General features: G+C 35.1%; 3 protein-coding genes across 5 annotated transcripts in view; 1 reads left to right on the top strand and 2 right to left on the bottom strand.

Annotated features, from left to right (window-relative positions):
• The window catches only part of LOC133617114 (transcription factor COE1-like), a 148,572-nt gene extending 135,771 nt beyond the window's left edge, over positions 1-12,801 (bottom strand). For both annotated transcript variants that reach the window (XM_061976844.2, XM_061976845.2), the window contains exons 1-2: positions 12,609-12,801; positions 3,499-3,889 (exon numbers count right to left, since the gene is read on the bottom strand). In XM_061976844.2, the coding sequence (XP_061832828.2) occupies positions 3,499-3,889; positions 12,609-12,801 (584 nt within the window). The remainder of the gene's footprint in view (positions 1-3,498; positions 3,890-12,608) is intronic.
• On the top strand, positions 12,683-22,603 carry LOC133617115 (ubiquitin-conjugating enzyme E2 2-like). The gene is made up of 7 exons (XM_061976846.2): positions 12,683-12,985; positions 15,347-15,410; positions 15,475-15,506; positions 21,665-21,742; positions 21,854-21,959; positions 22,028-22,121; positions 22,186-22,603. The coding sequence occupies exons 1-7, from the start codon at positions 12,962-12,964 to the stop codon at positions 22,229-22,231; spliced, it is 444 nt and encodes a 147-aa protein (XP_061832830.1). The 5' UTR covers positions 12,683-12,961; the 3' UTR covers positions 22,232-22,603.
• Positions 22,559-25,606, bottom strand: part of nfkb1 (nuclear factor of kappa light polypeptide gene enhancer in B-cells 1) — a 75,187-nt gene continuing 72,139 nt past the window's right edge. For both annotated transcript variants that reach the window (XM_072914907.1, XM_072914906.1), the window contains exon 24: positions 22,559-23,026. In XM_072914907.1, coding sequence (XP_072771008.1) covers positions 22,790-23,026 — 237 coding nt within the window. In that variant the 3' untranslated portion in view covers positions 22,559-22,789. The remainder of the gene's footprint in view (positions 23,027-25,606) is intronic.

Genomic DNA, 25,606 nt, shown 5'->3' with positions numbered 1-25,606 from the left:
TCATTATTCTCATCATCATACAAAAATGCATGAATATTCTCATTGACTAATTACTTACGGCTTTTGATTTTTCATAATTTTTATGATTTGACTTATTTTATTATCCATCACTTTACTCATGTCGTTATTCTCATCATCATACAAAAATGCATGAATATTCTCATTGACTAATGAGTGTACAGAAGAATGTTAAGTACTTACGGCTCCTGATTTTTAATCATTTGTATGACTTGACTGATTGTATCATCATTCACTATACTCATGACGTTATTCTCATCATCATCATCATTTAAAAAATGAGTCTTCTCACAGACTAATGATTGTAAAATGTGATCATGACAACTTAGTGACTTCTTCATCCCGACATCAATTATAGATTTGACTTACTTTATCATTTTTCACTTTTCTCATGTCATTTATCATCATGGCAAAATAAGGCCTGTCTTTTCATAGAATAATAATTGTAAAATGTCATAATGACAATTTTGATGACCTATTGCTCTCGATTTTATGACCGTTCACAATTCTCATGTCATTTATTATCATTATCATGGAGAAATAAGATCAGTTTTCTCACCAAATGTGATCTTGACAACTTCTCTGTTATGAGATCTTTTCAATTTGACTCATTTGTATCATCATTCACTATACCCGTGTCATTATTCTCATCATCATATGAAATGCAGTCTTCTCATAGACTAATGAGTGTACAGTAAAATGTTTTTATCGATCCTGATTTTTCATCATTTCTATGACTTGACTGATTGTATCATCATTCACTATACTCATGTCTTCTCATAGACGAATGAGTGTACAGTACAATGTTGATTACGGCTCTTGATTATTATCATTTTTATGATTTGACTGATTTTATAATCATTCAATTTTCTCATGTCAGTATTCTGATCATCATCATTTAAAAAATGAGTCATCTCACAGACTGATGATTGTAAAATGTGACAACTTGATGACTTCACCATCACGATATTTTATCAATTATAGATGTTCCTTACCTTATCATTATTCACTTTTCTCATGGCATTATCATCATGGAAAAATACGGCCGGTCTCCTCATAGACTGACGCGTGTAAAACCTCCTCATGACAGTTTGATGACTTATTTCTCTCGAATATGAGTCCATTTTCTGATTTAAATCATTTTATGACCGTTCACATTTCTCATGTCATTATTATCATCACTTTCACGGAAAAATAAGGCTTGTCTTTACAATTGTAAAATGTCATCATGACAACTTGACTTGGCAATTTGATGATCTTTTGCTCTCGATTTTGACTACATTTTCTAATTTTATGACCGTTCACAGTTCTCATGTCATTATCATCATTATCGTGGAGAAATAAGATCAGTTTTCTCACCAAATGGCGATTGTAAAATGTGATCTTGACAACTTGATGACTTCTCCATCACGATATTTTACCAATTGTAGATTTGACTTACTTTATCATTATTCACTTTTCTCATGGCATGATCATCATGGCAAAATAAGGCCGGTCTTCACAAAGACCGACGTGTGTAAAACCTCCTCATGACAGTTTGATGACTTATTTCTCTCGATAATGAGTTAATTTAATTTTAATCATTTCATCACCATTCACGTTTCTCATGTCATTATTATCATCATTATCATGGAGAAATAAGAGGCAGTTTCTTCACATATGTGATCATGACAACTTGACTTCTCATCGATTCTCTGATTTTATTTATTTTACCTTCATTGTAGCAAATATCTTGGTTCTCATCTGGCAATGACACCATTCAAATATTAAAATGAGGTCTCATGCTTTAAAGCTATGTGACATTTTAACACTGGCGCTTGCTGATGTTGTAGTCTAACACCTGCATTGTGTGTGCGTGTGTGTGTGTGTGTGTGTGTGTGTGTGTGTGTGACTGTGTGTGTGCGTGTGTCTGCGCTTTTACGTTAATGCGTTGCCATTGTTGAATAACAATAATAATAATAATAATAATAATAGTCATAGTATACTAATTGTAATAATCATAGTACTAATTGTAATAGTAATATTAGTAAGTAATATATAATAAATACGTCAAGACGATTGTGTATTTCTTGTAAAATGTATTCAATCATTTTTCATTGATAAACAACATTTTCATCTCATTATTCATTTATTTACAGAAAGATGGCATGTATGTATTTATGGTTATTATAGTTCTTTTATTTTGGGGGGTTCCTCAGATTTAATTTGACTTCAGTGACGTTTCTAGAAACTTGAGCAACTCATACGTTCAATTTCCCGTACAAACCTTCCATAATATATGCTTACATTGGGACATTTGTAATGTATTTACAGTGTGTGTGTGTGTGTGTGTGTGTGTGTGTGTGTGTGTGTGTGTGTGTGTGTGTGTGTGCGTGGTGTGTGTGTGTGTGTGTGTAGGAACTTGGCTGAAGAGTCGCACGTACTTTTTCATGGTGGTAAAAGCATTAAATATTGTCGTTATGAATGATTCCCCTTTGAAATAGTCACAAAAACATCCTTAAAACTATTTAAAACATACTTAATGACTATGTTTAATAGTTTTTAACACAGTCATAAACATGATCCTATTATTATTTGTATTAAATATGCTGGAACAGTTTTAAATGACAACAAACCATCGAGTTATTAATAGTTGCGTATAAAATGATCATTACAAAAATATGATGAATTAGTTCATGCACTATAAACATACTTAATTACTATGTTTAATAGTTTTTAACACAGTCATAAACATGATCCTATTATTATTTATATCAAATACGTTAGAACAGTTTTAAATGACAACAAACCATCGAGTTATTAATAGTTGCGTAGAAAATGATCATTACAAAAATATGATTAATTAGTTCATGCACTATTAACATACTTAATTACTATGTTTAATAGTTTTTGACACAGTCATAAACATGATCCTATTATTATTTGTATTAAATATGTTAGAGCAGTTTTAAATGACAACAAACCATCGAGTTATTAATAGTCGCGTATAAAATGATCATTACAAAAATATAATGAATTACTTCATGCACTATCAACATACTTAATTACTATGTTTAATAGTTTATAACACAGTCATAAACATGATCCTATTGTTATTTGTATTAAATACGCTGGAACAGTTTTAAATGACAACAAACCATCGAGTTATTAATAGTCGCGTATAAAATGATCATTACAAAAATATGATGAATTAGTTCATGCACCTTTTTGTGTTTATTTTTATACAATATTATTTAATTCTCTGCATAGTTTTTGGTCATAACCATTATATGAATAAACTTTAGTGAATTATATTTGTCTAAATAGTTGGTGGTCGTAAATGTAATAATATTAAAATTATGACAATATTCATAAACGTTATCATTTTTGTTATGAACAATAATTTTGTAGTCATATACATTATTTTGTGTAAAAAAAAAAACTTTTTTGGTTAAAAAAAAAAAAAAAAAAAGGAGTTTTGTCTTTGGGAGCGGCGCTCACCTCTGCGCTGCGGTGTTGGCGTCCAGGATCCCCGCGCCGTGCATCCAGGAGCGCACCGGGGTCATGCCGGTGGGGAGCGGTTCCTCCTTCATGGTCAGACCCCCCCGGGGGAGGCCGTCCTGGATGGAGAACATCATAGGAGGGCGGGGGGTGTGGGGGGGATGAAGAAGATGAGGATGAAGAGTAATCCTCCTGCACGAGACACCTGGACCTGAGGAGGAGGTAGGAGGTCCCGGTCCAGAACTGTAGAGTCCTGCGCGGGTCCCTCTGGACTTGTCAGGCCGGCAAGTTGAAGGAGAGCGGGGAGAGCATCTCTCAGGAGCCGGGGGCGGGGTGCATAGGAGGGGAGGGGGGGTACGCGAACGTGGAGGTCCTGATGAGACGCGGCGAGCTGCGAGAGTGAGTGGAAAGAAGAAGACAAGAAGACTCTGCTTCAAAAGGAGGTCCACTCGAGTGAGGGAGGTGGTGGGGGGTGGAGGGGTGGGGGGCGAGGCCGATTGGGCGCTAGGAGAAACCCCCCCACCACCCCACGCCCCCCACCTCCCGTCCCCGGTTCTTTATGGCTCCTCTGTCCCGGAGGAGAGCCCCCTTCTCCCGCGCCGAGGCTCGGATCTCCCGCGGGACAGGCGCGGAGCGAAGGGGAGGCGTGACGACCGCCATATAAGGACAGCCTCATTTAAATACTAGCACGGACCTCGCCTCCTATTGGCTGCGGACTTCTGTTACGTCACCGCTTTGTGCTCGCGCACGAAGTAAAAGATTACAAAAACCAAAAAAACAACTTGTCACCGCGCGCGTGCTTCAAAAGACCCCCCTCCCCCTTTTTTTTCTTCTTTTTTTTTTTTTTTACAAGTTGACAGTTCTGCTTAAAATGTCTGCAAAAGTTCCGAGACTAAGTCCAATGTGGCCAAAAGTCCAAGCTGACATGTGTCGGGAAGCAGGAGCGACAACGTGAGCGCGGCAATGAAGGCGGACGTCGCCCTCTTGTGGCGGTATTCTTGCAGCGTCTCAGAGCTGGGATTTAAAGTTAAAAAGTTAAAAGTAGCAATGATTGTCACACACACACTAGGTGTGGCGAAATTATTCTCTGCATTTGACCCATCACCCTTGATCACCCCCTGGGAGGTGAGGGGATCTGCGAGCAGCAGCGGTGGCCGCGCTCGGGAATCATTTTTGGTGATTAACCCCCAATTCCAACCTTTGATGCTAAGTGCCAAGCAGGGAGGTAATGGGTCCCATTTTTATAGGCTTTGGTATGACTCGGCCGGGGTTTGAACTCACAACCTACCCATCTCAGGGCGGACACTCTAACCACTAGGCCAATCATAAATCCCAGCATAAATGTTGACTGTTGTTACCCAAAGTATATTAAGTGGGGTTTTTCCAGAAAAACAAATATATACAGTAACACAAAAACAACCTGTCTCTGTGATCACTATAGGTGTATAAATAATAATATAGTGTTAAATAAAATCAGTCCCTTGGGCACAAAGCTGAAAATAATACAGCTCTCCAAAAAGCGCACTTCTGCTGCTATTGGAACATACTAACTACACACACAGGCAGACAGCTAACAAACAATCCAAGACTTCTAATAAAGTTCCAAAGCAGATTAATCCATTTAGGCTCTTTATTGTTGTTGATCTTGCTTTGTCTTTTCCTATCTTTACTTTTATCTTGCACTGGACTGTTATTATTATTTTTTTTTTTAAACTGAAATACACACAATGAAAAATGTATAAGCTATGTGATTCAATTAACATACTGAAATTGAATACACAATATGTAAATATTAGCTTCACACAAATATACAATACTATCATCAAACAAATACTTCTGAGTGTTGAAACTATTTCGATGGTGGAAATACACGACTGGCAGCCATTTTAAGTCCTCAAAACATCCATTGAAACAGTGCACAAAAATCGTTTTTCAATAAACAATTTACTATTAAATGAAACCACTTTCCACCTTAATATTGAGTTACATAAACAAGTTAATCAGTTTACTTACAGACTTATCTTTTCCAAGGCTTGTAAGAGCTAACACAACTTGTCTACTTCTCAATTGTCTCATGAACTGGACTAACATCGTCAACCCGAAAGTGCCCAAACTATTGACGCGTAGTATTTTCATATTGCCCATTTGGGGTTCGTTCCCAGGGTTTCGAATAAAGAACCAACTCTTTTTCTTTACTATAGTGGCCTCGATAACGGGAACCGGTTCTCAAAAAGGGATTCGAGTCCATGGAATCGGTTCTTTTCTTATCGAACAACCGGGAGAATCGGTTTCAAACATCATCCCTACATTTATGTCTCTTAAAAAGGAGCCCTTCCTTTCAAATAACCGCTCAAAATACCAGTAAAGTTGTCACGTTGTGTAAATCGTACATAAAAACAGAATACAATCATTTTCAAATCCTTTTCAACTTATATTCAATTGATACCGAAGTACATGTCAAACTACTTCCTTAACCAGGGGGAGCTCCACAAACCACGTTAAACCCAGATTCCGATCTAACAAAGGTCTTAAGTCATTCTCCTTCTATGCCACATCAATATGGAATGCACTTCCAACAGGTGTAAAAGAAAGTGCATCTCTCTCCTCCTTCAAAACCGCACTAAAACAACACCTCCAGGCAACTTCAACCCTTGACTAACACCCTCCCCCCACCACATCCCACCTCCCCGGATTGTAAATAACCAAATGTAAATAATCAAATGTATTTCTAATGTACAAACCCCGTTTCCATATGAGTTGGGAAATTGTGTTAGATGTAAATATAAACGGAATACAATGATTTGTAAATCATTTTCAACCCATATTCAGTTGAATATGCTACAAAGACAACATATTTGATGTTCAAACTGATAAACTTTTTTTTTTGTGCAAATAATCATTAACTTTAGAATTTGATGCCAGCAACACGTGACAAAGAAGTTGGGAAAGGTGGCAATAAATACTGATAAAGTTGAGGAATGCTCAACAAACACTTTGGAACATCCCACAGGTGAACAGGCGAATTGGGAACAGGTGGGTGCCATGATTGGGTATAAAAGTAGATTCCATGAAATGCTCAGTCATTCACAAACAAGGATGGGGGGAGGGTCACCACTTTGTCAACAAATGCGTGAGCAAATTGTCGAACAGTTTAAGAACAACATTTCTCAACCAGGTATTGCAAGTAATTTAGGGATTTCACCATCTATGGTCTGTAATACCAACAAAAGTTTCAGAGACTCTGAAAAAATCATTGCACTTAAGCCATGATATTACGGACTTTCGATGCCTCAGATGGTAACGAAAAGCGACATCAGGTGTAAAGGATATTAGCACATGGGCTCAGGAACACTTCAGAAAACCACTGTCAGTAACTACAGTTGGTCGCTACATCTGTAAGTGCAAGTTAAAACTCTACTATGCAAAGCGAAAGCCATTTATCAACAACACCCAGGAAGGTCGCTGGCTTCGCTGGGCCCGAGCTCATCTAAGATGGACTGATGCAAAGTGGAAAACTGTTCTGTGGTCTGACGAGTCCACATTTCAAATTGTTTTTGGAAACTGTGGACGTCGTGTCCTCCGGAACAAAGAGGAAAAGAACCATCCGGATTGTTATAGGCGCAAAGTTGAAAAGCCAGCATGTGTGATGGTATGGGGTTGTATTAGTGCCCAAGGCATGGGTAACTTACACATCTGTGAAGGCGCCATTAATGCTGAAAGGTACATACAGGTTTTGGAGCAACATATGTTGCCATCCAAGCAACGCAATCATGGACGCCCCTGCTTATTTCAACAAGACATTGCCAAGCCACGTGTTACAACAGCGTGGCTTCATAGTAAAAGAGTGCGGGTACTAGACTGGCCTGCCTGTAGTCCAGACCTGTCTCCCATTGAAAATGTGTGGCGCATTATGAAGCCTAAAATACCACAACGGAGACCCCCGGACTGTTGAACAACTTAAGCTGTACATCAAGCAAGAATGGGAAAGAATTCCACCTGAAAAGCTTAAAAAATGTGTCTCCTCAGTTCCCAAACGTTTACTGAGTGTTGTTAAAAGGAAAGGCCATGTAACACAGTGGTAAAAATGCCACTGTTGGTCGCTACATCTGTAAGTGCAAGTTAAAACTCTACTATGCAAAGCGAAAGCCATTTATCAACAACACCCAGGAAGGTCGCTGGCTTCGCTGGGCCCGAGCTGTGACAACTTTTTTTGCAATGTGTTGCTGCCATTAAATTGTAAGTTAATGATTATTTGCTTAAAAAAAAATGAAGTTTCTTAGTTTGAACGTTAAATATCTTGTCTTTGCAGTCTATTCAATTAAATAGAAGTTGAAAAGGATTTGCAAATCATTGTATTTTTTTTTAATTTCCCATTTACACAACGTGCCAACTTCACTGGTTTTGGGTTTTGTAGTTATATTTTTTTTAATCAAGGAAAAAATCACTAGTATCAGAATAATTGCATTTACACAAATATTTTTCTAATAGAGTAATTTTTTGGAAAAATATCAGTTATAGTGTTATTTTCATTGTAAACATTGCATAAGGCGGTGCCATACTTCCATGCTTTGGCAGTGACATCACTAGTTTCACTTTTCCCTCACATAAAAAAGTGTAGGATTTTAACAATATAGAAGAAAATACACAAATAATAAGTAAGATTACATTGCATTAAAGCTAGGGTGTCAAACTCTGGCCCGCGGGACACATTTGGTAATTTCACTTGGCCCTTAAGGCGATATCAAATTAACACCGAAACTGGCCCGCCAATCCTGCCGGGAGTCTTCCAAACGCCAGCCAGCCAGCCAAACGAGTGGTGGCCCAGTCACATAACATGAGCGGCTTCTGCACGCACAAACATTAGAATGCAACGCATACTTCATCAACAGCGACACAGGTTACACTGAGGGTAGCCAAATAAAAAACTTTAACACTGTTAGAAATATACGCCACACTCTGAATCCACACCAAACCAGAACCCTTTGCAGCACTAACTCTTCCAGGACGCTACAAGTTGTGTGTGTGGGGAGGGAGGTTTGGTGGTAGCGGGGGGTGTATTTTGTAGCGTCCCGGAAGAGTTAGTGCTGCAAAGGATTCTGGGTATTTGTTCTGTTGTGTTTATGTTGTGTTACGGTGTGGATGTTCCCCCGAAATGTGTTTGTCATTCTTTTTTTGGTGTGGATTCACAGTGTGGCGCATATTTCTAACAGTGTTAACGGTTTTTATACTGGCACCCTCAGTGTAACCTGTATCGCTGTTGATGAAGTATGTGTTGCATTCGCTCATGTGTGCGTACAGAAGCCGCACATTTCTTGTGACTGGGTCAGAACGATGTTAGAATGGATGAAAAACGGACGTGACGATAGCTCGTAGAGTACGTTAAAGGTTAATTTGTTCAACCTTGGCCCGCGGCTTTGTTCAGTTTTAAATTTTGGCCCACTCTGTATTTGAGTTTGACACCCCTGCATTAAACGATGGCTCCACATGCTGACAAATCAAGGAATATGGGGGCCATTTTGGTAGTCACCTTTAAAACTAGTACAATATATAGATTTTTTTCAAAGAATTAGAAAATGCAATTTCGGTTGAAATTTTGTGGAGCCAAAATGCTAACCGCTAACACACTTGCCAGATAGCGTCAAGTAACAAAAAAAAATGTGAGCAAAATGAGCTAAAAAAAGGTTGGGATGCTAACACAACTATGCTAACAATAGCCTGGTAACAGTTAGCATTAGCACATATTTGACACAGAGGTGCATACCTGCAAAAATAGCTTTAAAAAAAAAAGCTAGCATGCTATAATACTAACTGTAGCATGAGTCAAGCACCAACATATTTTAAAAGTTAGCCTGCTAACATTGGAATACATCGAGTACTAAAATATGACTGGTGAATACATATAAAATTAGCCGAAAAAAGCTGGCGCATTAACATTAGCATGCTAACAGGCAGCATTTATGAAGTAAGAAAATATTAGAGGCTGAAGTGTATACCTGCAAAATTTACACACACACAAAAAAAGCTATCGTGCTAGCATTAAAATACTCACGATTGTTTAGAAAATAGCTACGGACCGCACTTTGGACACCACTGCTTTAGAATAATGAAGCCGAAAAAGTGAATCCAAATAAAAATAAATAAATACCATTAAAGAATATTTAAAAACATGTACATTCCAGTGGCGGGTTCGTGCGTTTCCCATCTAGGCCTTCAGTGATGTCCTACTTCCATAAATACCACTGAGAATACAATCATTTACGTCGCCACTTGAAAAATACTCTACAGGAACACACTTGTGCACTACTGCGCATTGAATCACCTCAATTTGTCACTCGTGTACAAAACGGGCTATTTTTTTGGCCCATTTAAAAATCAATAAAACCGCATCGGACGTGGTACTGTCAAAACTAAAATAATTGTAAAAAACATATTCAATGCGAAAAATATATTTGAACTCACAATTGGTACCGCTCGTAGTTGGTGGATTCGAGTGGAAGTGGCAAGCAAACCATTTCACCGCCAGGCCAGCGTAACTCGTTTCCGGGGTCGGCCGACCTAGTCTCACAAGATCGAGTCTCCCTTTAAATATCCTTCTTGAAAAGGCCCTTGCAAATATATATATCTGCCACCTAATCAACGTTCTGCTCTGCTTCTTTGTCGGTTAACAAAAGTGAGTACCGCTGATTTCCCCGCTGTCCGTGTATGGCTCCGGTGCCACTTTCTGCTTTCGTAAATCGCAACTTGTGATTGGATACTTGGGAGTGACAAGTGAGTATCCAATCACAGTCACGTTCATCGTAAAGCTACCTAGATGGCTACTGTCAAAAACTCGTGATCTGATCGCAACTGTCTGTTAACTGAACGCTAATGTTGGTGCAGAAGGCCTCCGGCAGAATTCATACAGCGCTGACAACAAGCTAGCTGAATTCTGATTGGATAAAAGCTATAACTTAAAAACAGCAACACTGGAGCCTAATATGACATGAAGAATATATGATGAATACTTTAATTAGAGATGTCCGATAATATCGGCCGATAAATGCTTTAAAATGTAATATCGGAAATTATCGGTATCGGTTTCAAAAAGTGAAATTAATGACTTTTTAAAACGCCGCTGTACGGAGCGGTACATATTCGGTAAAACACGGACGTAGGGAGAAGTAGTCAGCAGTCCCTCCCCCCTCCCCTCCCCCACAGACAACACAGGAGTTGACGACTGCAGCATGAGAGGTTTACTGGCGACGCTTGATGACCTCATCAAACCGCCGCGAGCGCAGCATAACAACAACAAGAGTGTTGTTGCCGGTGCTGTAGCCGTGGCTAACAGGCCAGTTTGCTCGGTGACTGATTAACGACACCATGTCTATGGTTTGGGATTATTTTCAAGTGTGTCTGACGGATAACTGGCAATTTGCAATCACTGCAAAAAGTTGGTTATGCGAGGAGGAACCAAGATGTCTTCCTTTTATACGAGCAATTTGATTCCCCACCTCTTCAAGAATCATAAGGAGATAAACGATGAATACAAGCGGAAGATGGATGAAAAGCAAACGGCGAAAAAAAGTAGTACCACACAGTTGTCGCTTAAAGACTCCGTCGGGAAAAAACAAAAATACAACAAAAACCACCCCAAGGCGAAAGCCCACGTTGGGGTCAGGTGCCCTGTCTCAACACAGCATTTCAGAAGCTCTGGCTGACTGCTAGGCCACTTCAAGCACTCACCACTAGCTTGCAGCACATTTGTGTTACTCATACAAATACGTCAGAGCAGGGCAGATTGAGCCCAGTTTATAATTCCCTGTTAGACAGTATACCAGGCAGTCTTGCACTAAAGGAGGACTATGTTATTGTGTACTTTATTACTCTAGTATACTCTGGACTGAAGGTGTGTGCCTTCATGGTTTTTGAAGCTGTTGTTTTGAGGCATGTTTAAAAAAAAAAATGCACTTTGTGAAAGTCAAAGTATAGTACTTCCCATAGTTGTAGTGGGTATCAGGATTATCTCAGGGAGAGCATGTCCCAAATTCCAAGCTGCTGTTTTGAGGCATGTTTAAAAAAAATAATGCACTTAGTGACTTCAATAATAAATCTGTCAGTTCCATGTTGGCACTTTTTTTCCCATAACTTGAGTTGATTTATTTTGGAAAACCTTGTTACATTGTTTAATGAATCCAGCGGGGCATCACAACAAAATTAGGCATAATAATGTGTTAATTCCACGACTGTATATATCGGTATCGGTTGATATCGGAATCGGTAATTAAGAGTTGGACAATATCGGAATATCGGCAAAAAAGCCATTATCGGACATCTCTAGTTTATATATTTATGAAAATTAAATAAAATACACAATTATTTTGTATTAATTTATGACCATGATTTATGTTAGGCCAGCAGAGAAGGCCTTGCTGGCCCTGACGGCACACCGCTGGTACATTTCTATATTTAAAAAATTATATTTTTATTTAAAAACGTTCATCCAAATGCTGCTAAGTTTCTTTAGTGGTCCCCAACCTTTTTGTAACTGCGGACCGGTCAACGCTTGAAAATTTGTCCCACGGACCAGGGGGATTGTCATAAAAAAATACAATCATGTGTGCTTACGGACTGTATCCCTGCAGACTGTATTGATCTATATTGATATATAATGTAGGAACTAGAAATATATTAATAACAGAAAGAAACAACCCTTTTGTGTGAATGAGGTGGGAGGGAGGTTTTTTGGGTTGGTGCACTAATTGTAAGTGTATCTTGTGTTTTAATTTAAAAAAAAAAAAAAAAAAAAAAAAAAAATATATATATATATATATATATTTTTTTTTTTTTTCTTGTGCGGCCCAGTACCAATCGATCCACGGACCGGTGGTTGGGGACCACTGCTTTAAATGACTAATTTTCTAGTCCAGATTTGGGTGACACGCATGCGCAGAGTGGTGCAATTGCCGAGGCTAAATTTGCATGGGCTTTAAACGGCTCCCAATCGGCAATCGGATCTCAACGTTCACTTCCAAAGAGACGTTCAAATGAATCGATTCGTTCATCTCTATTCAGAAAGTGTAGTCGGTGCAATTGTGAACAAAATTGTTACAAATGAAAGTTGTCAAGTGTACCTAATGAAGTGGGCGCAGAGCGAGCCCCGCACTGGCCCCTCCCCCTCGTGACGCTGCCTGGGAGGTGTGTTTCTTCACAGCGGTAGGAAACAAGACATCCTGCCGGTCCTTTTGTGTGTTCCCGAGGACATTTTGGCTCCGCTGAGGTGTTCCGGTGTCTCCGTGGGCTGGACACTTTTACACTTGTCGTCATTTCAGCCACCCATGTTGGCCTAGCCGCCTAGCTTAGCGTCCTCGGTGCTCCCCTAGCTAGCGGCGTCCTCCATGCTAGCTTGTCGCCTTGTTGGCCTGCCCTCCTCCTCTTCTTCTTCCTCCTCCTCCTCCTCGACAGCGGCTCCTCCGGCGCCATCGCAATGGCTTTGAAGCGGATTTCGAAGGTAACCGCCCCGGCTTCCTTTTTACGAGGAATTCTGCTCACATTTGCCCCCCCTTGACGGGGCGCAACCGCTATGCTAACAGCTGGCTACTTGCTAGCGCGTGACGTCATTGTGCTTTGGCCTGTGACGTCACGAAGAGAAGCTGGTACCGTGTGTCACGTGACCCCGCCAGGCTACATCAGCACCGTTTTGGCGTTGGAGGGCTGGTTATGAATAATTACAAGTTAATAACAAAACTATGAAATGTTAACACAAAAACTATAAACGTTAATTAAAAACTATGAAACGTTAATAACATAAAAAATATCAAACGTTACCTTAAAAACTATAAAACGTAAACATAAAAACTACGAAACGTTAACATAAAAACTATGAAACGTTAACATAAAAACTATGAAACGTTAACAACATAAGACCTATATAACGTTAACATAAAAACTATGAAAAGTTAAAGAAACTATGAAACATTAACAACATAAGAACTATAAAACGTTAACATAAAAACTATGAAACGTTAACAACATAAGACCTATATAACGTTAACATAAAAACTATGAAAAGTTAAAGAAACTATGAAACATTAACAACATAAGAACTATAAAACGTTAACATCAAAACTATGAAACGTTAACATAAAAACTATGAAATGTTAACATAATTATAAAACGTTAACGTAAAAACTATGAAACGTTAACATAAAAACTATAAAACGTTAACATAAAAACTATGAAACGCTAACATAAAAACTATGAAACGTTAACATCAAAACTATGAAACGTTAACATCAAAACTATGAAATGTTAACATAATTATAAAACGTTAACGTAAAAACTATGAAACGTTAACATAAAAACTATAAAACGTTAACGTAAAAACTATGAAACGTTAACATAAAAACTATAAAACGTTAACATAAAAACTATGAAACGCTAACATAAAAACTATGAAACGTTAACATCAAAACTATGAAACGTTAACATCAAAACTATGAAACGTTAACATCAAAATTATGAAATGTTAACATAATTATAAAACGTTAACGTAAAAACTATGAAACGTTAACATAAAAACTATAAAACGTTAACATAAAAACTATGAAACGCTAACATAAAAACTATGAAACGTTAACATAAAAACTATGAAACGTTAACAACATAAGAACTACAAAACATTAACATAAAACTATGAAATGTTAACAACTATAAAACGTTAACATAAACACTATGAAACGTTAACATAAATACTATGAAACGTTAACTACATAAGGACTATGAAACGTTAACATAAAAATTATGAAACGTTAACATAAAAACTATTAAACGTTAACAACATAAGAACTATAAAACATTAACATAAAAACTATGAAATGTTAACAATATAAAAACTATGAAACGTTAACATAAAAACTATGAAACGTTAACATAAAAACTATGAAACGTTAACAACATAAGAACTATAAAACGTTAACATAAAAACTATGTTAATGTTTTTATGTTAATGTTAACATAAACATTATATATAGTTTACAAAAAACCTTATATATATATATATAGTTAACATAAAACGTTTTTATGTTAACGTTTTATGTTAACTATAAAACGTTAACGTAAAAACTATAAAACGTTAACGTAAAAACTATTAATCGTTAACATAAAAACTATGAAACGTTAACATAATAACTATAAAACATTAACATAAAACTGAAATGTTAACAACATAACTATAAAACATTAACATAAAACTATGAAATGTTAACAACATAACTATAAAACATTAAGATAAAAACTATAAAACATTAACATAAAAACTATAAAACGTTAACATAAAAACTATGAAACGTTAACATAAAAACTATGAAACATTAACATAAGAACTATAAAACGTTAATGTAAAAACTATAAAACGTTGACATAAAAACTATTAAACTTTAACAACATAAGAACTATAAAACATTAACATAAGATCTATAAAACATTAACATCATTGACATAAAAACTATGAAACGTTAACATGAAAAATATGTAACGTTAACTTAAAAACTATAAATTGTTAACATAAAAAATATGAAACGTTAACATAAAAACTATAAAACGTTAACATAAAAAATATAAAACGTTAACATAAAAACTATATAACGTTAATATAAAACGTTAACATAAAAAGTATAAACGTAATAACAAATAACTGTAAAATGTTAATACATCAGCACCGTTTTGGTGTTAGCTTAGCTTTAGCTTCGGGCTCTCCAGGCCTGCTTGATTTTTTGTAGTTTAGTGATTCCACATAAATGCAGTTTTGTATAAATAGACTTTTATCAGTTTCTTGTACAATGTTTGACACGTTTTTTGACGTTTGTGTCAGGAGCTGACAGACCTGTCCAGAGACCCTCCTGCCCAATGTTCTGCTGGACCTGTGGATGAAGACAGTAAGTTCTCCCTTCTCCTTGTAGACATCACTTCTATTCACTTTCATGCTCCTTGTTTCCTCAGTGTTTCACTGGCAGGCCACAATAATGGGACCTGTAAGTATCAAACACATTATTCATGCGCCCGTGTAAAGTCGGGCCCCTTATCAATCAATGCAAGTATTAAAACCGTAATGTATTCTAAAATACATTTCTTGACTAGTGACATCATCCTGGCCTCTCCCACCACCTGGTCAAAAATCTTCCCAATAGTGCTGCTAAATGTTTTGTCCAACTTTTATCAATAACACGTTCACAACATACAAATTATAAACCGTTAGTAACAGGGGTGCTGTGGCTCAGATGGTAGAGCATCACTTTACCCGCCTTGTATTCGTCATGTAAACATCCCATCAGTCTTTATCCCAGTGAGAGCAGACATTGTACAGTAAGTGATTCTTTTATCATGTTGATAGTTTGTATATCTTAGCAATACGAAAACCAAAGTTGTGATGCGTCTGTGAAATGAATACGACATTGTATGCCTAAAATAAGCAAAATACGTAAATATTACATATTAATGCTAACGTTTTATGCTAGCTTTTCAGCTAATTTTGTATGTTTAACCTAAAAATCATGGTTTTGATACTTGTCGCCATCTTGGAAGTATGCTAACGTGTCTTATAGTTGCAAATATGCGTTGGTGAATGTGACGTATAATGTAAAGCGCTATATAGACTATTTACCCTTTTCATTTGAAAACTAATAATAGTTTGACAAAATATTTTTGCATCGCAACCATTTGGTACAAGGCTGTGGGGCTGCTTAAGAATCATATGTAAGGTTATCATAAAAAACTATATAACATTAATAACATAAAAACTGTAATTGGACCAAAAAATGGGACAAGTTTGGGGAGAATTTGATTAGGTCAAAGGGCGGGTTATGAAAATTAAAACACCATAAAAACGACAGACAAAAAAATCCAACACTATTGGGACAAGTTAAGGGTGATTTTTTTATGGAGATGCTGGTTATCAACAATTAAATTTTAAAATGAAAACTATGAAACAACATAAAAACAATGAAACGTTAACATAAAAACTATAAAACGTTAATAAACTACGAAACGTAAATAACAAAAAACTATAAAACGTTAAAATGAACTACAAAACATTGATTGCAAAAACTATAAAATGGTAACATAAAAACTGAAACTTTAACATGAATTATAAAATGTTACCAAAAAATATAAAACATTAATATAAAACGTTAACAGAAAAACTATAAAACGTTAACAGAAAAACCTTAGTAGCACAAATGTTTGAGACAAGTTTGGGGAGATTTTGACAAGGTGGTGGGCTGGTTATGAATAATTACAAGTTAATAAAACTATGCAACGTTAACATAAAAAATATAAAACATTAACATGAAAAATACAAAACATTAACATAAGAAATATAAAACGTTAACATAAAAACAATGAAACTTTGACATAAAAACTATAAAACGTTAATAAACCACGAAACGTAAATAACAAAAAACTATAAAACGTTAACAAAAACTGAAACGTTTACATGAACTATAAAACTTTAAAATTAACTACAAAACGTTGATTACAAAAACTATAAAATGGTAACATAAAAACTATGAAACGTTAACATGAACTATAAAACGTTGCCAAAAAAATATAAAACGTAACATAAAAACCTTAGTAACACAAATGTTTGAGACAAGTTTGGGGAGATTTTGACAAAGTGGGGGGCTGGTTATGAATAATTACAAGTTAATAAAACTATGAAACGTTAACATAAAAAATATAAAACGTTAACATGAAAAATACAAAACATTAACATAAGCACTATAAAACGTTAACATAAGAACTACAAAACGCTAACATAAAAACTAAAACGTTAACATAAAAAATGTATGACGTTAACATAAAAACTATAAAAATTTAACATAAAAACTATGAAACGTTATTAAAAATGTTTGGGACAAGTTTGGGGAGATTTTGACATGGTTGGGAGCAGGTTATCAATAATTACAAGTTAATAAAACTATGAAATGTTAACATAAAAACTATAAAACGTTAACATAAAAAATATAAAATGTTAATACAAAAACTAGGAAATTTTAATAAATAATATTAAACATTACCTTAAAAATTATAAAACGTTAACATAAAAACCTTAGTAGCACAAATGTTTGAGACAAGTTTGGGGAGATTTTGACAAAGTGGGGAGCTGGTTATGAATAATTACAAGTTAATAACAAAACTATAAAACGTTAACATAAAAACTATAATAGACAAAAACCTTTGTAGTACAAATGTTTGGGACAAGTTTGGGGAGATTTTGATAAGGTGGGGGGCTGGTTATGAATAAGTATGAGTTAATGACAAAACTATGAAACATTAACATAAAACTATAAAACGTTAACAACATAAGAACTATAAAACGTTAACATAAAAACTATAAAACGTTAACATAAAAACTATAATATATAAAAACCTTAGTAGCACAAATGTTTTAGACAAGTTTGGGGAGATTTTGACAATGTAGGGAGCTGGTTATGAATAATTTCAAGTTAATAACAAAACTATCAATGTTAATAACAAAAACCTATAACATTTTATTAAAAAGTAGGAAACGTTAACACAAAAAATATTAAACGTTACCTTAAAACTAGGAAACGTTAATAACATAACTATAAAACGTTAACATAAAAACTATAAACGTCAATGACAAAACTATAAAAATTTAGTATAAAAAACAAAATATATAAAAACCTCAGTAGCACAAATTAGGACAAGTTTGGGGATATTTTGACAAAGTGGGGGGCTGGTTAGGAATAATTACAAGTTAATAACAAAACTATAAAATGTTAAAACTGTGAAACGTTAACTTAAAAACTATTAACGTTAATAACAAAAATAAAATAAAATGTTAATATAAAAACTAGGAAACGTTAACATAAAAACTGTGAACGTTAACAAAAAAATATAAAATGTTAATATAAAAATAGAAAAAGGTTAACAGAAAAAATAAACATTACCTTAAAAACTATAAAACCTTAACATAAAAACTATAAACGTTAATGACAAAAAACTAGGAAATGTTAATAACATAAAAAAATATTAAACATGACCTTAAAAACGATAAAACGTTAACATAAAAACTATAATATATAAAAACCTTTGTAGCACAAATGTTTGGGACAAGTTTGGGGAGATTTTGACAAGGTGTTGGTTATGAATAATTACCGGTACAAGTTAATAACAAAACTATGAAACGTTATCAAAACTATGAAACGTTTACATAAAAACTATAAAACGTTAACATAAAACTATGAAACGTTAACAACATAAGAACTATAATATATAAAAACCTTAGTAGCACAAATGTTTGGGACAAGTTTGGGGAGATTTTGACAAGGTGGGGGGCTGGTTATGAATAATTACAAGTTAATAACAAAACTATCAATGTTAATAACAAAAACTATAACATTTGATTAAAAACTAGGAAACGTTAACACAAAAAATATTAAACGTTACTTTAAAAACTAGGAAACATTGAATACATAACTATTAAACGTTAACATAAAAACTATAAACGTCAATGACAAAAAACTATAAAACTTTAATATAAAAAACAAAATATATAAAAACCTTAGTAGCACAAATTAGGACAAGTTTGGGGAGATTTTGACAAAGTGGGGGGCTGGTTATGAATAATTACAAGTTAATGACAAAACTATAAAATGTTAAAACTGTGAAACGTTAACATAAAAACTATAAACGTTAATAAAAAAACAACTCTAAAATGTTAATATAAAAACTAGGAAACGTTAACAAAAACTATAAAACGTTAACATAAAAACTGTAAACGTTAACAAAAAAATACAAAATGTTAATATAAAACTAGGAAATATTAACAGAAAAAATACTAAACATTACCTTAAAAACTATAAACGTCAATGATAAAAAAAACTATAAAATGTTAATATAAAAACTAGGAAATGTTAAAAAACTAGGAAACATTAATAACATAAAAAATATTAAACATTACCTTAAAAACTACAAAACGTTAACATAAAAACTATAATATATAAAAACATTTGTAGCACAAATGTTTGAGACGATTTTGACAAGGTGAGGATGGTTATGAATAATTACAAGTTAACATAAAAACTATGAAACGTTAACATAAAAAATACATAACATTAACATAAAAAATATATAACGTTAATATGAAAAATATATAATGTTAACATAAAAACTATGAAACATTAACATACGAATTATAAAACGTTAACATAAAAACTATGAAATGTTAACATAAAAAATATTTAAAGTTGACAAAAACTATGAAAAGGTAACATAAAAAATATATAACGTTAACATAAAAACTATGAAACATTAACATAAAAACTATGAAATGTTAACATAAAAAATATATAACGTTAACATAAAAAACTATAAAACGGTAACAAAAAATATAAAACGTTAACATAAAAACTATATAACGTTAACATATAAACTATAAAATGTTAGCATAAAAAATACATTACGTTAACATAAAAAATATATAAATTAAAATGAAAAATACATAGCGTTAACATAAAAACTATTAAACGGTAACATAAAAAATATATAACGTTAACATAAAAAATATGAAACATTAACATACGAACTATAAAAAAATTAAAATGAAAAATACATAGCGTTAACATAAAAAATATTAAACGGTAACATAAAAAATATATAACGTTAACATAAAAAATATGAAACATTAACATACGAACTATAAAACGTTAACATAAAAACTATGAAATGTTAACATAAAAAATATTTAACGTTAACATAAAAACTATGAAAAGGTAACATAAAAAATATATAACGTTAACATAAAAACTATGAAATGTTAACATAAAAAATATATAACGTTAACATAAAAACTGAAACGGTAACATAAAAAATATATAACGCTAACATAAAAAATATATAACGTTAACATAAAAACTGAAACGGTAACATAAAAAATATATAACGTTAACAAACTATGAAACTGTAACATAAAAAATATATAACGTTAACATAAAAACTATTAAACGTTAACATAAAAACTATGAAACGTTAACATGACAACTATGAAACGTTCCCCTTAAAAACTATAAAACGTTAACATAAAAACTATATAACGTTAACATATAAACTATAAAACGTTAGCATAAAAAATACATAACGTTAACATAAAAAATATATAAATTAAAATGAAAAATACATAGCGTTAACATAAAAACTATGAAACGGTAACATAAAAAATATGAAACATTAACATACGAACTATAAAACGTTAACATAAAAAATATGAAATGTTAACATAAAAAATATTTAACGTTAACATAAAAAATATGAAAAGGTAACATAAAAAATATATAACGTTAACATAAAAACTATGAAACATTAACATAAAAACTGAAACGGTAACATAAAAAATATATAACGCTAACATAAAAAATATATAATGTTAACATAAAAACTGAAACGGTAACATAAAAATATATAACGTTAACAAACTATGAAACGTTAACATAAAAAATATATAACGTTAACATAAAAACTATTAAACGCTAACATAAAAACTATGAAACGTTAACATGACAACTATGAAACGTTCCCCTTAAAAACTATAAAACGTTAACATAAAAACTACAATATATAAAAACCTTAGTAGCACAAATGTTTGAGACAAGTTTGGGGAGATTTTGACAAGGTGGCGGGCTGGTTATGAATAATTACAAGTTAATAACAAAACTATAAAACGATTAAAACCAAAACTACAATAGTTAGACAAAACAATTTTTTACAGCACAAATGTTGGAAAACATTTGGGGAGATTTTGAGACAATTAGGGGCCTGGTTCTAAATAACACATTAACATTAACACTATAAAACGTTAACATAAAAACTATGAAACGTAAACATTAAAAATATATAACGTTAACATAAAAACTATGAAACGTTAACATAAAATCTATAATAGATAAAAACGTTTGTAGCACAAATGTTTGAGACAAGTTTGGGGAGATGTTGACAAGGTGGGGAGCTAGTTAAGAATAATATGTTAATTACACGCTAATAACAAAATCTGTAAATGACAATTTATTTTTGCAGTGGCAATGCTATTTTAATATTTGCAATGATAACGGTCGCCAACTTCACACCGGTTATTCATCAACATCTATGCTCAGAGTGTGTGTGTGTGTGTCAGCCTGACAGCCCTTACCAGGGAGGGGTTTTCTTCCTCACCATCCACTTCCCTACAGATTACCCCTTCAAACCTCCCAAGGTCAGTAAACACAACACAGATGTCAGCAGACCAAAAATGGTTTGGCAAGCATGAACGTGTGTGTGTGTGTGTGTGTGTGTGTGTGTGTGTGTGTGTGTGTGTGTGCACCAGGTGGCGTTCACAACCAGAATTTACCACCCCAACATCAACAGTAATGGCAGCATCTGCTTGGACATCCTGAGGTCCCAGTGGTCTCCTGCGCTAACCATCTCCAAAGGTAAGAAGCCCTCAGAGTGTGTGACTGCTAACGGCCACTGGGTGGCGTCCTCCGCTTCATGTCCGCAGTCCTCTTGTCTATTTGCTCGCTCTTGTGCGACCCCAACCCTGACGACCCGCTGGTGCCGGAGATCGCTCGCATCTACAAGACGGACCCCGTCAGGTGAGCACACGGTGCGGTCTCTCCTCTCCCATGGCTGAGCATGGTGTGTGTGTGTGTGTTGCAGGTACAACAAGACCGCTCAGGACTGGACTCAGAAATACGCCATGTGATCCCGCTCGACTCTCACTGGCCAATCACAGCACTTTGTTCACATTTTTTAACCTCAACGTCATCCAGGCGCTGTCACATGGAGGCGGAGCTTCAGAGCGGACAGAAGAGGGATGCATGTTAGAGGTCCTGGACGGCCATGTTTACTTGTTAGAGAAGCAGAGGTCTTCCTCGCCACACTCCTCCCCCCCTTTTTTTTTGCACTTGATGATACTTGACAGCAGCCGATTGGTTCACTCGTTGCTTTTTTTCTTTGTTTTTCCTCTGTTGAGTTGATTGCACTCGTTTTTAACTAAATGTTCTAGAAGCTGGAAGATTGTCACCAAACATGACGTATAAAAAAACTTTATTAATAAAAGGTCCAGATAAATAGATCAGAGTCTTTGTGATCCGTGTCAAAACTTCATGGAGTAAAAGGAACAAATAAAATAACGTGTCCACACAAAACTCAAATGTCCTGCTATGAAGGAGACATTGAACGTCACAATAGGCTTCAAGTGGCATTAGGAGGGAAGGAGGTTGTATTTGAGGACACTTCCTTTCCACACTCGAAGGTCGCCCTACACTGTGGAAAGCTCCACCCCGCTGTCGCACACGCCGCTGTCCACCCGCGCGTCAAACTTCAGATCCCGCAGCTGGGCGTGCGTGGTGTCGCCTGCAGAGACGACGGCGCCCGTGAGCTTACCTGCCGCCTCGTTGTCGTGGTGACACAGCGCCTCCTCCAGGACGCTCAGTGCTCTACACTGGCCGACTGACCTCAGGGCAGCCGTGAGGTCGTGGACTGTCCCACCAGACACCTGCAGGGGTCAAAGGTGACATTTACACAAAAGCAAATGTAATTTGATGCAACTTAAAACAAATGTAATGCCCAGTTATTATCTATACATTTGCAAGAAAAAGTATGGGACCCCTTTGGGATTATTTGGATATCTGCATAATTTGGGCATAAAATTAGTTCTGATCTTCATCTAAGTCACAACAATAGAACACAGTCTTCTTAAGCTAATACAGCACATAAGATTTTATGTTTTCATGTTTTTTTAACACAACTTGTAAACATTCGTAGGTATGGAGAAAGTAGGAACCCCTAAATCAGGCCTGGGCAATTATTTTGACTCGGAGGGGCCAAATTAAGAAAAAAATCTATTTTTAGGAACACTAATATAAAACCTCCCAATAATGTCTGATTGAATGCTAAAAACGTTATGACAGACCGCCTTAAAAAACAGAATGGAATTTTTAATTTTTTTTACTAAATGAGACCCAGAATGTACATGAAAATAAAGAATGTGGGATTTACAATATTAACTATGAAGGTTAAAACACTGAATATTGACAACTAGAGATGTCCGATAATGGCTTTTAATTTATTTTATTTTTTAATTAAATCAACGTAAAAAACGCAAGATACACTTACAATTAGTGCACCAACCCAAAAAACCTCCCTCCCCCATTTACACTCATTCACACAAAAGGGTTGTTTCTTTCTGTTATTAATATTCTGGTTCCTACATTATATATCAATATATATCAATACAGTCTGCAAGGGATACAGTCCGTAAGCACACATGATTGTGTGTGCTGCTGGTCCACTAACATTTTCATTAATTACTATTTTTTATGTAATTGTTTTTATATTGTTTTACTTTCTTTTTTATTCAAGAAAAAGTGTTTTATTTATTTATCTTATTTTTTATTTTATTATTTTTTTAAAGGACCTTATCTTCACCAGACCAGGTTGTCAATGAAATCAGATTGTTCAAAAAGGGTTCTTAAAACCAGGTCCAGTTCAGATTATGTCCAGGTCGGGCTCAGCAACACACACCTTTACCCATGTACACTGAAAACCAGGGAACACATAATGGCTTTTTTACTGATATCCCGATATTGTCCAACTCTTAATTACCGTATCCATATATACAGTCATGGAATTAACACATTATTATGCCTAATTTTGTTGTGATGCCCCGCTGGATGCATTAAACAATGTAACAAGGTTTTCCAAAATAAATCAACTCAAGTTATGGAAAAAAATGCCAACATGGCACTGCCATATTTATTATTGAAGTCACAAAGTGCATAATTTTTTTTAGCAGCTTGGAATTTGAGACATGGGGGTGAGGGGTATATTGTAGCGTCCCGGAAGAGTTAGTGCTGCAAGGGTTCTGGGTATTTGTTCTGTTGTGTTTATGTTGTGTTACGGTGCGGATGTTCTCCCGAAATGTGTTTGTCATTCTTGTTTGGTGTGGGTTCACAGTGTGGCGCATGTTTGTAACAGTGTTCAAGTTGTTTATACGCCCACCCTCAGTGTGACCTGTATGGCTCTTGACCAAGTATGAATTGCATCCACTTGTGAATGTGAAAAGCCGTCGATATTACGTGACTGGACCGGCACACAAAGGAAGTGCCTTTAAGGTTTATTGGCGCTTTGTACTTCTCCCTACGTCCGTGTGCACTGCGGCGTTTTAAAAAGTCATACATTTTACTTTTTGAAACCGATACCGATAATTATGAAACCGATACCGATAATTTTCGATATTACATTTTAAAGCATTTATCGGCCGATAATATCGGCAGTCTGATATTATCGGACATCCCTATTGACAGCATATGAACATCACACCCCCACTCAATCGACATATTTTACAATCATGCGAAACTCAACAAAAATGCAACAAACAGCGAAATATGAACGCGAAGGGTAAAAAAAAACCCATCTACAATCTGATACATCACTAAGCTTTAGAACTTTGTTGTAAAAATCTCCTTCTGCGTCTGTCCCTGACACCTGCATTTCAAGTTCTTGAAACACTCTGTGGAAACGCTCCCCACCCACACTGCTTGGTGCCTCGTCTGAGCTGCTGTGACTTAGATTGCCATAGTAACTAGTATATCATGCAACAGCTCAGATTGCAACCATTGAAATACTTTGTATAGTTCAAGACTTAGTCATTTGAAAACATCACTGCATATCATAATGACGGATACAGTTTCCATCTTAAAGATCTAAAGAAATTATTTGGGAATGTCCGGCGTGCCAGATTGAAAAGTTTAACGGGTTGCATGTGGCCCCCGGGCCTTAATTTGCCCAGGTCTGCCCTAAGCTTATGACTTCTCCAAGAGTCAATTGGAGTCCAACTACTGTCATGAACTTACAAGTGTTAGTTAAGGCTGCCTTGCCCTATAAAAACTAAACCAGTTTTGAGTTGGCAGTTCTCAAGAAGTATTGCCTGATGTGAACAGTTAGTTGCCTGGCACAAAAGCGCTCTCTAAAAACCTACGATCAAGAATGGTTGACTTACATGACGCCGGAAAAGGTTACAAAAGTATCTCTAAAAGACTTGATGTGCACAGTAAGACAGGTTGTCTACAAATTG

The sequence above is a fragment of the Nerophis lumbriciformis genome, linkage group LG16 (genome assembly GCF_033978685.3).
Source record: "Nerophis lumbriciformis linkage group LG16, RoL_Nlum_v2.1, whole genome shotgun sequence".
Lineage (NCBI taxonomy): Eukaryota > Metazoa > Chordata > Actinopteri > Syngnathiformes > Syngnathidae > Nerophis > Nerophis lumbriciformis.
The sequence above is the reverse complement of the archived record's forward strand: the minus strand, read 5'-3'. Positions and strand labels throughout refer to the sequence as shown.

Coding starts and splice junctions, on each gene's coding strand:
- LOC133617115 (XM_061976846.2), top strand. CDS start 12,962: ATGGCTTTGAAGCGGATTTCGAAG. Junction 15,411..15,474: donor TGGACCTGTGGATGAAGACA/GTAAGTTCTCCC, acceptor TTGTTTCCTCAG/TGTTTCACTGGCAGGCCACA. Junction 15,507..21,664: donor AGGCCACAATAATGGGACCT/GTAAGTATCAAA, acceptor TGTGTGTGTCAG/CCTGACAGCCCTTACCAGGG.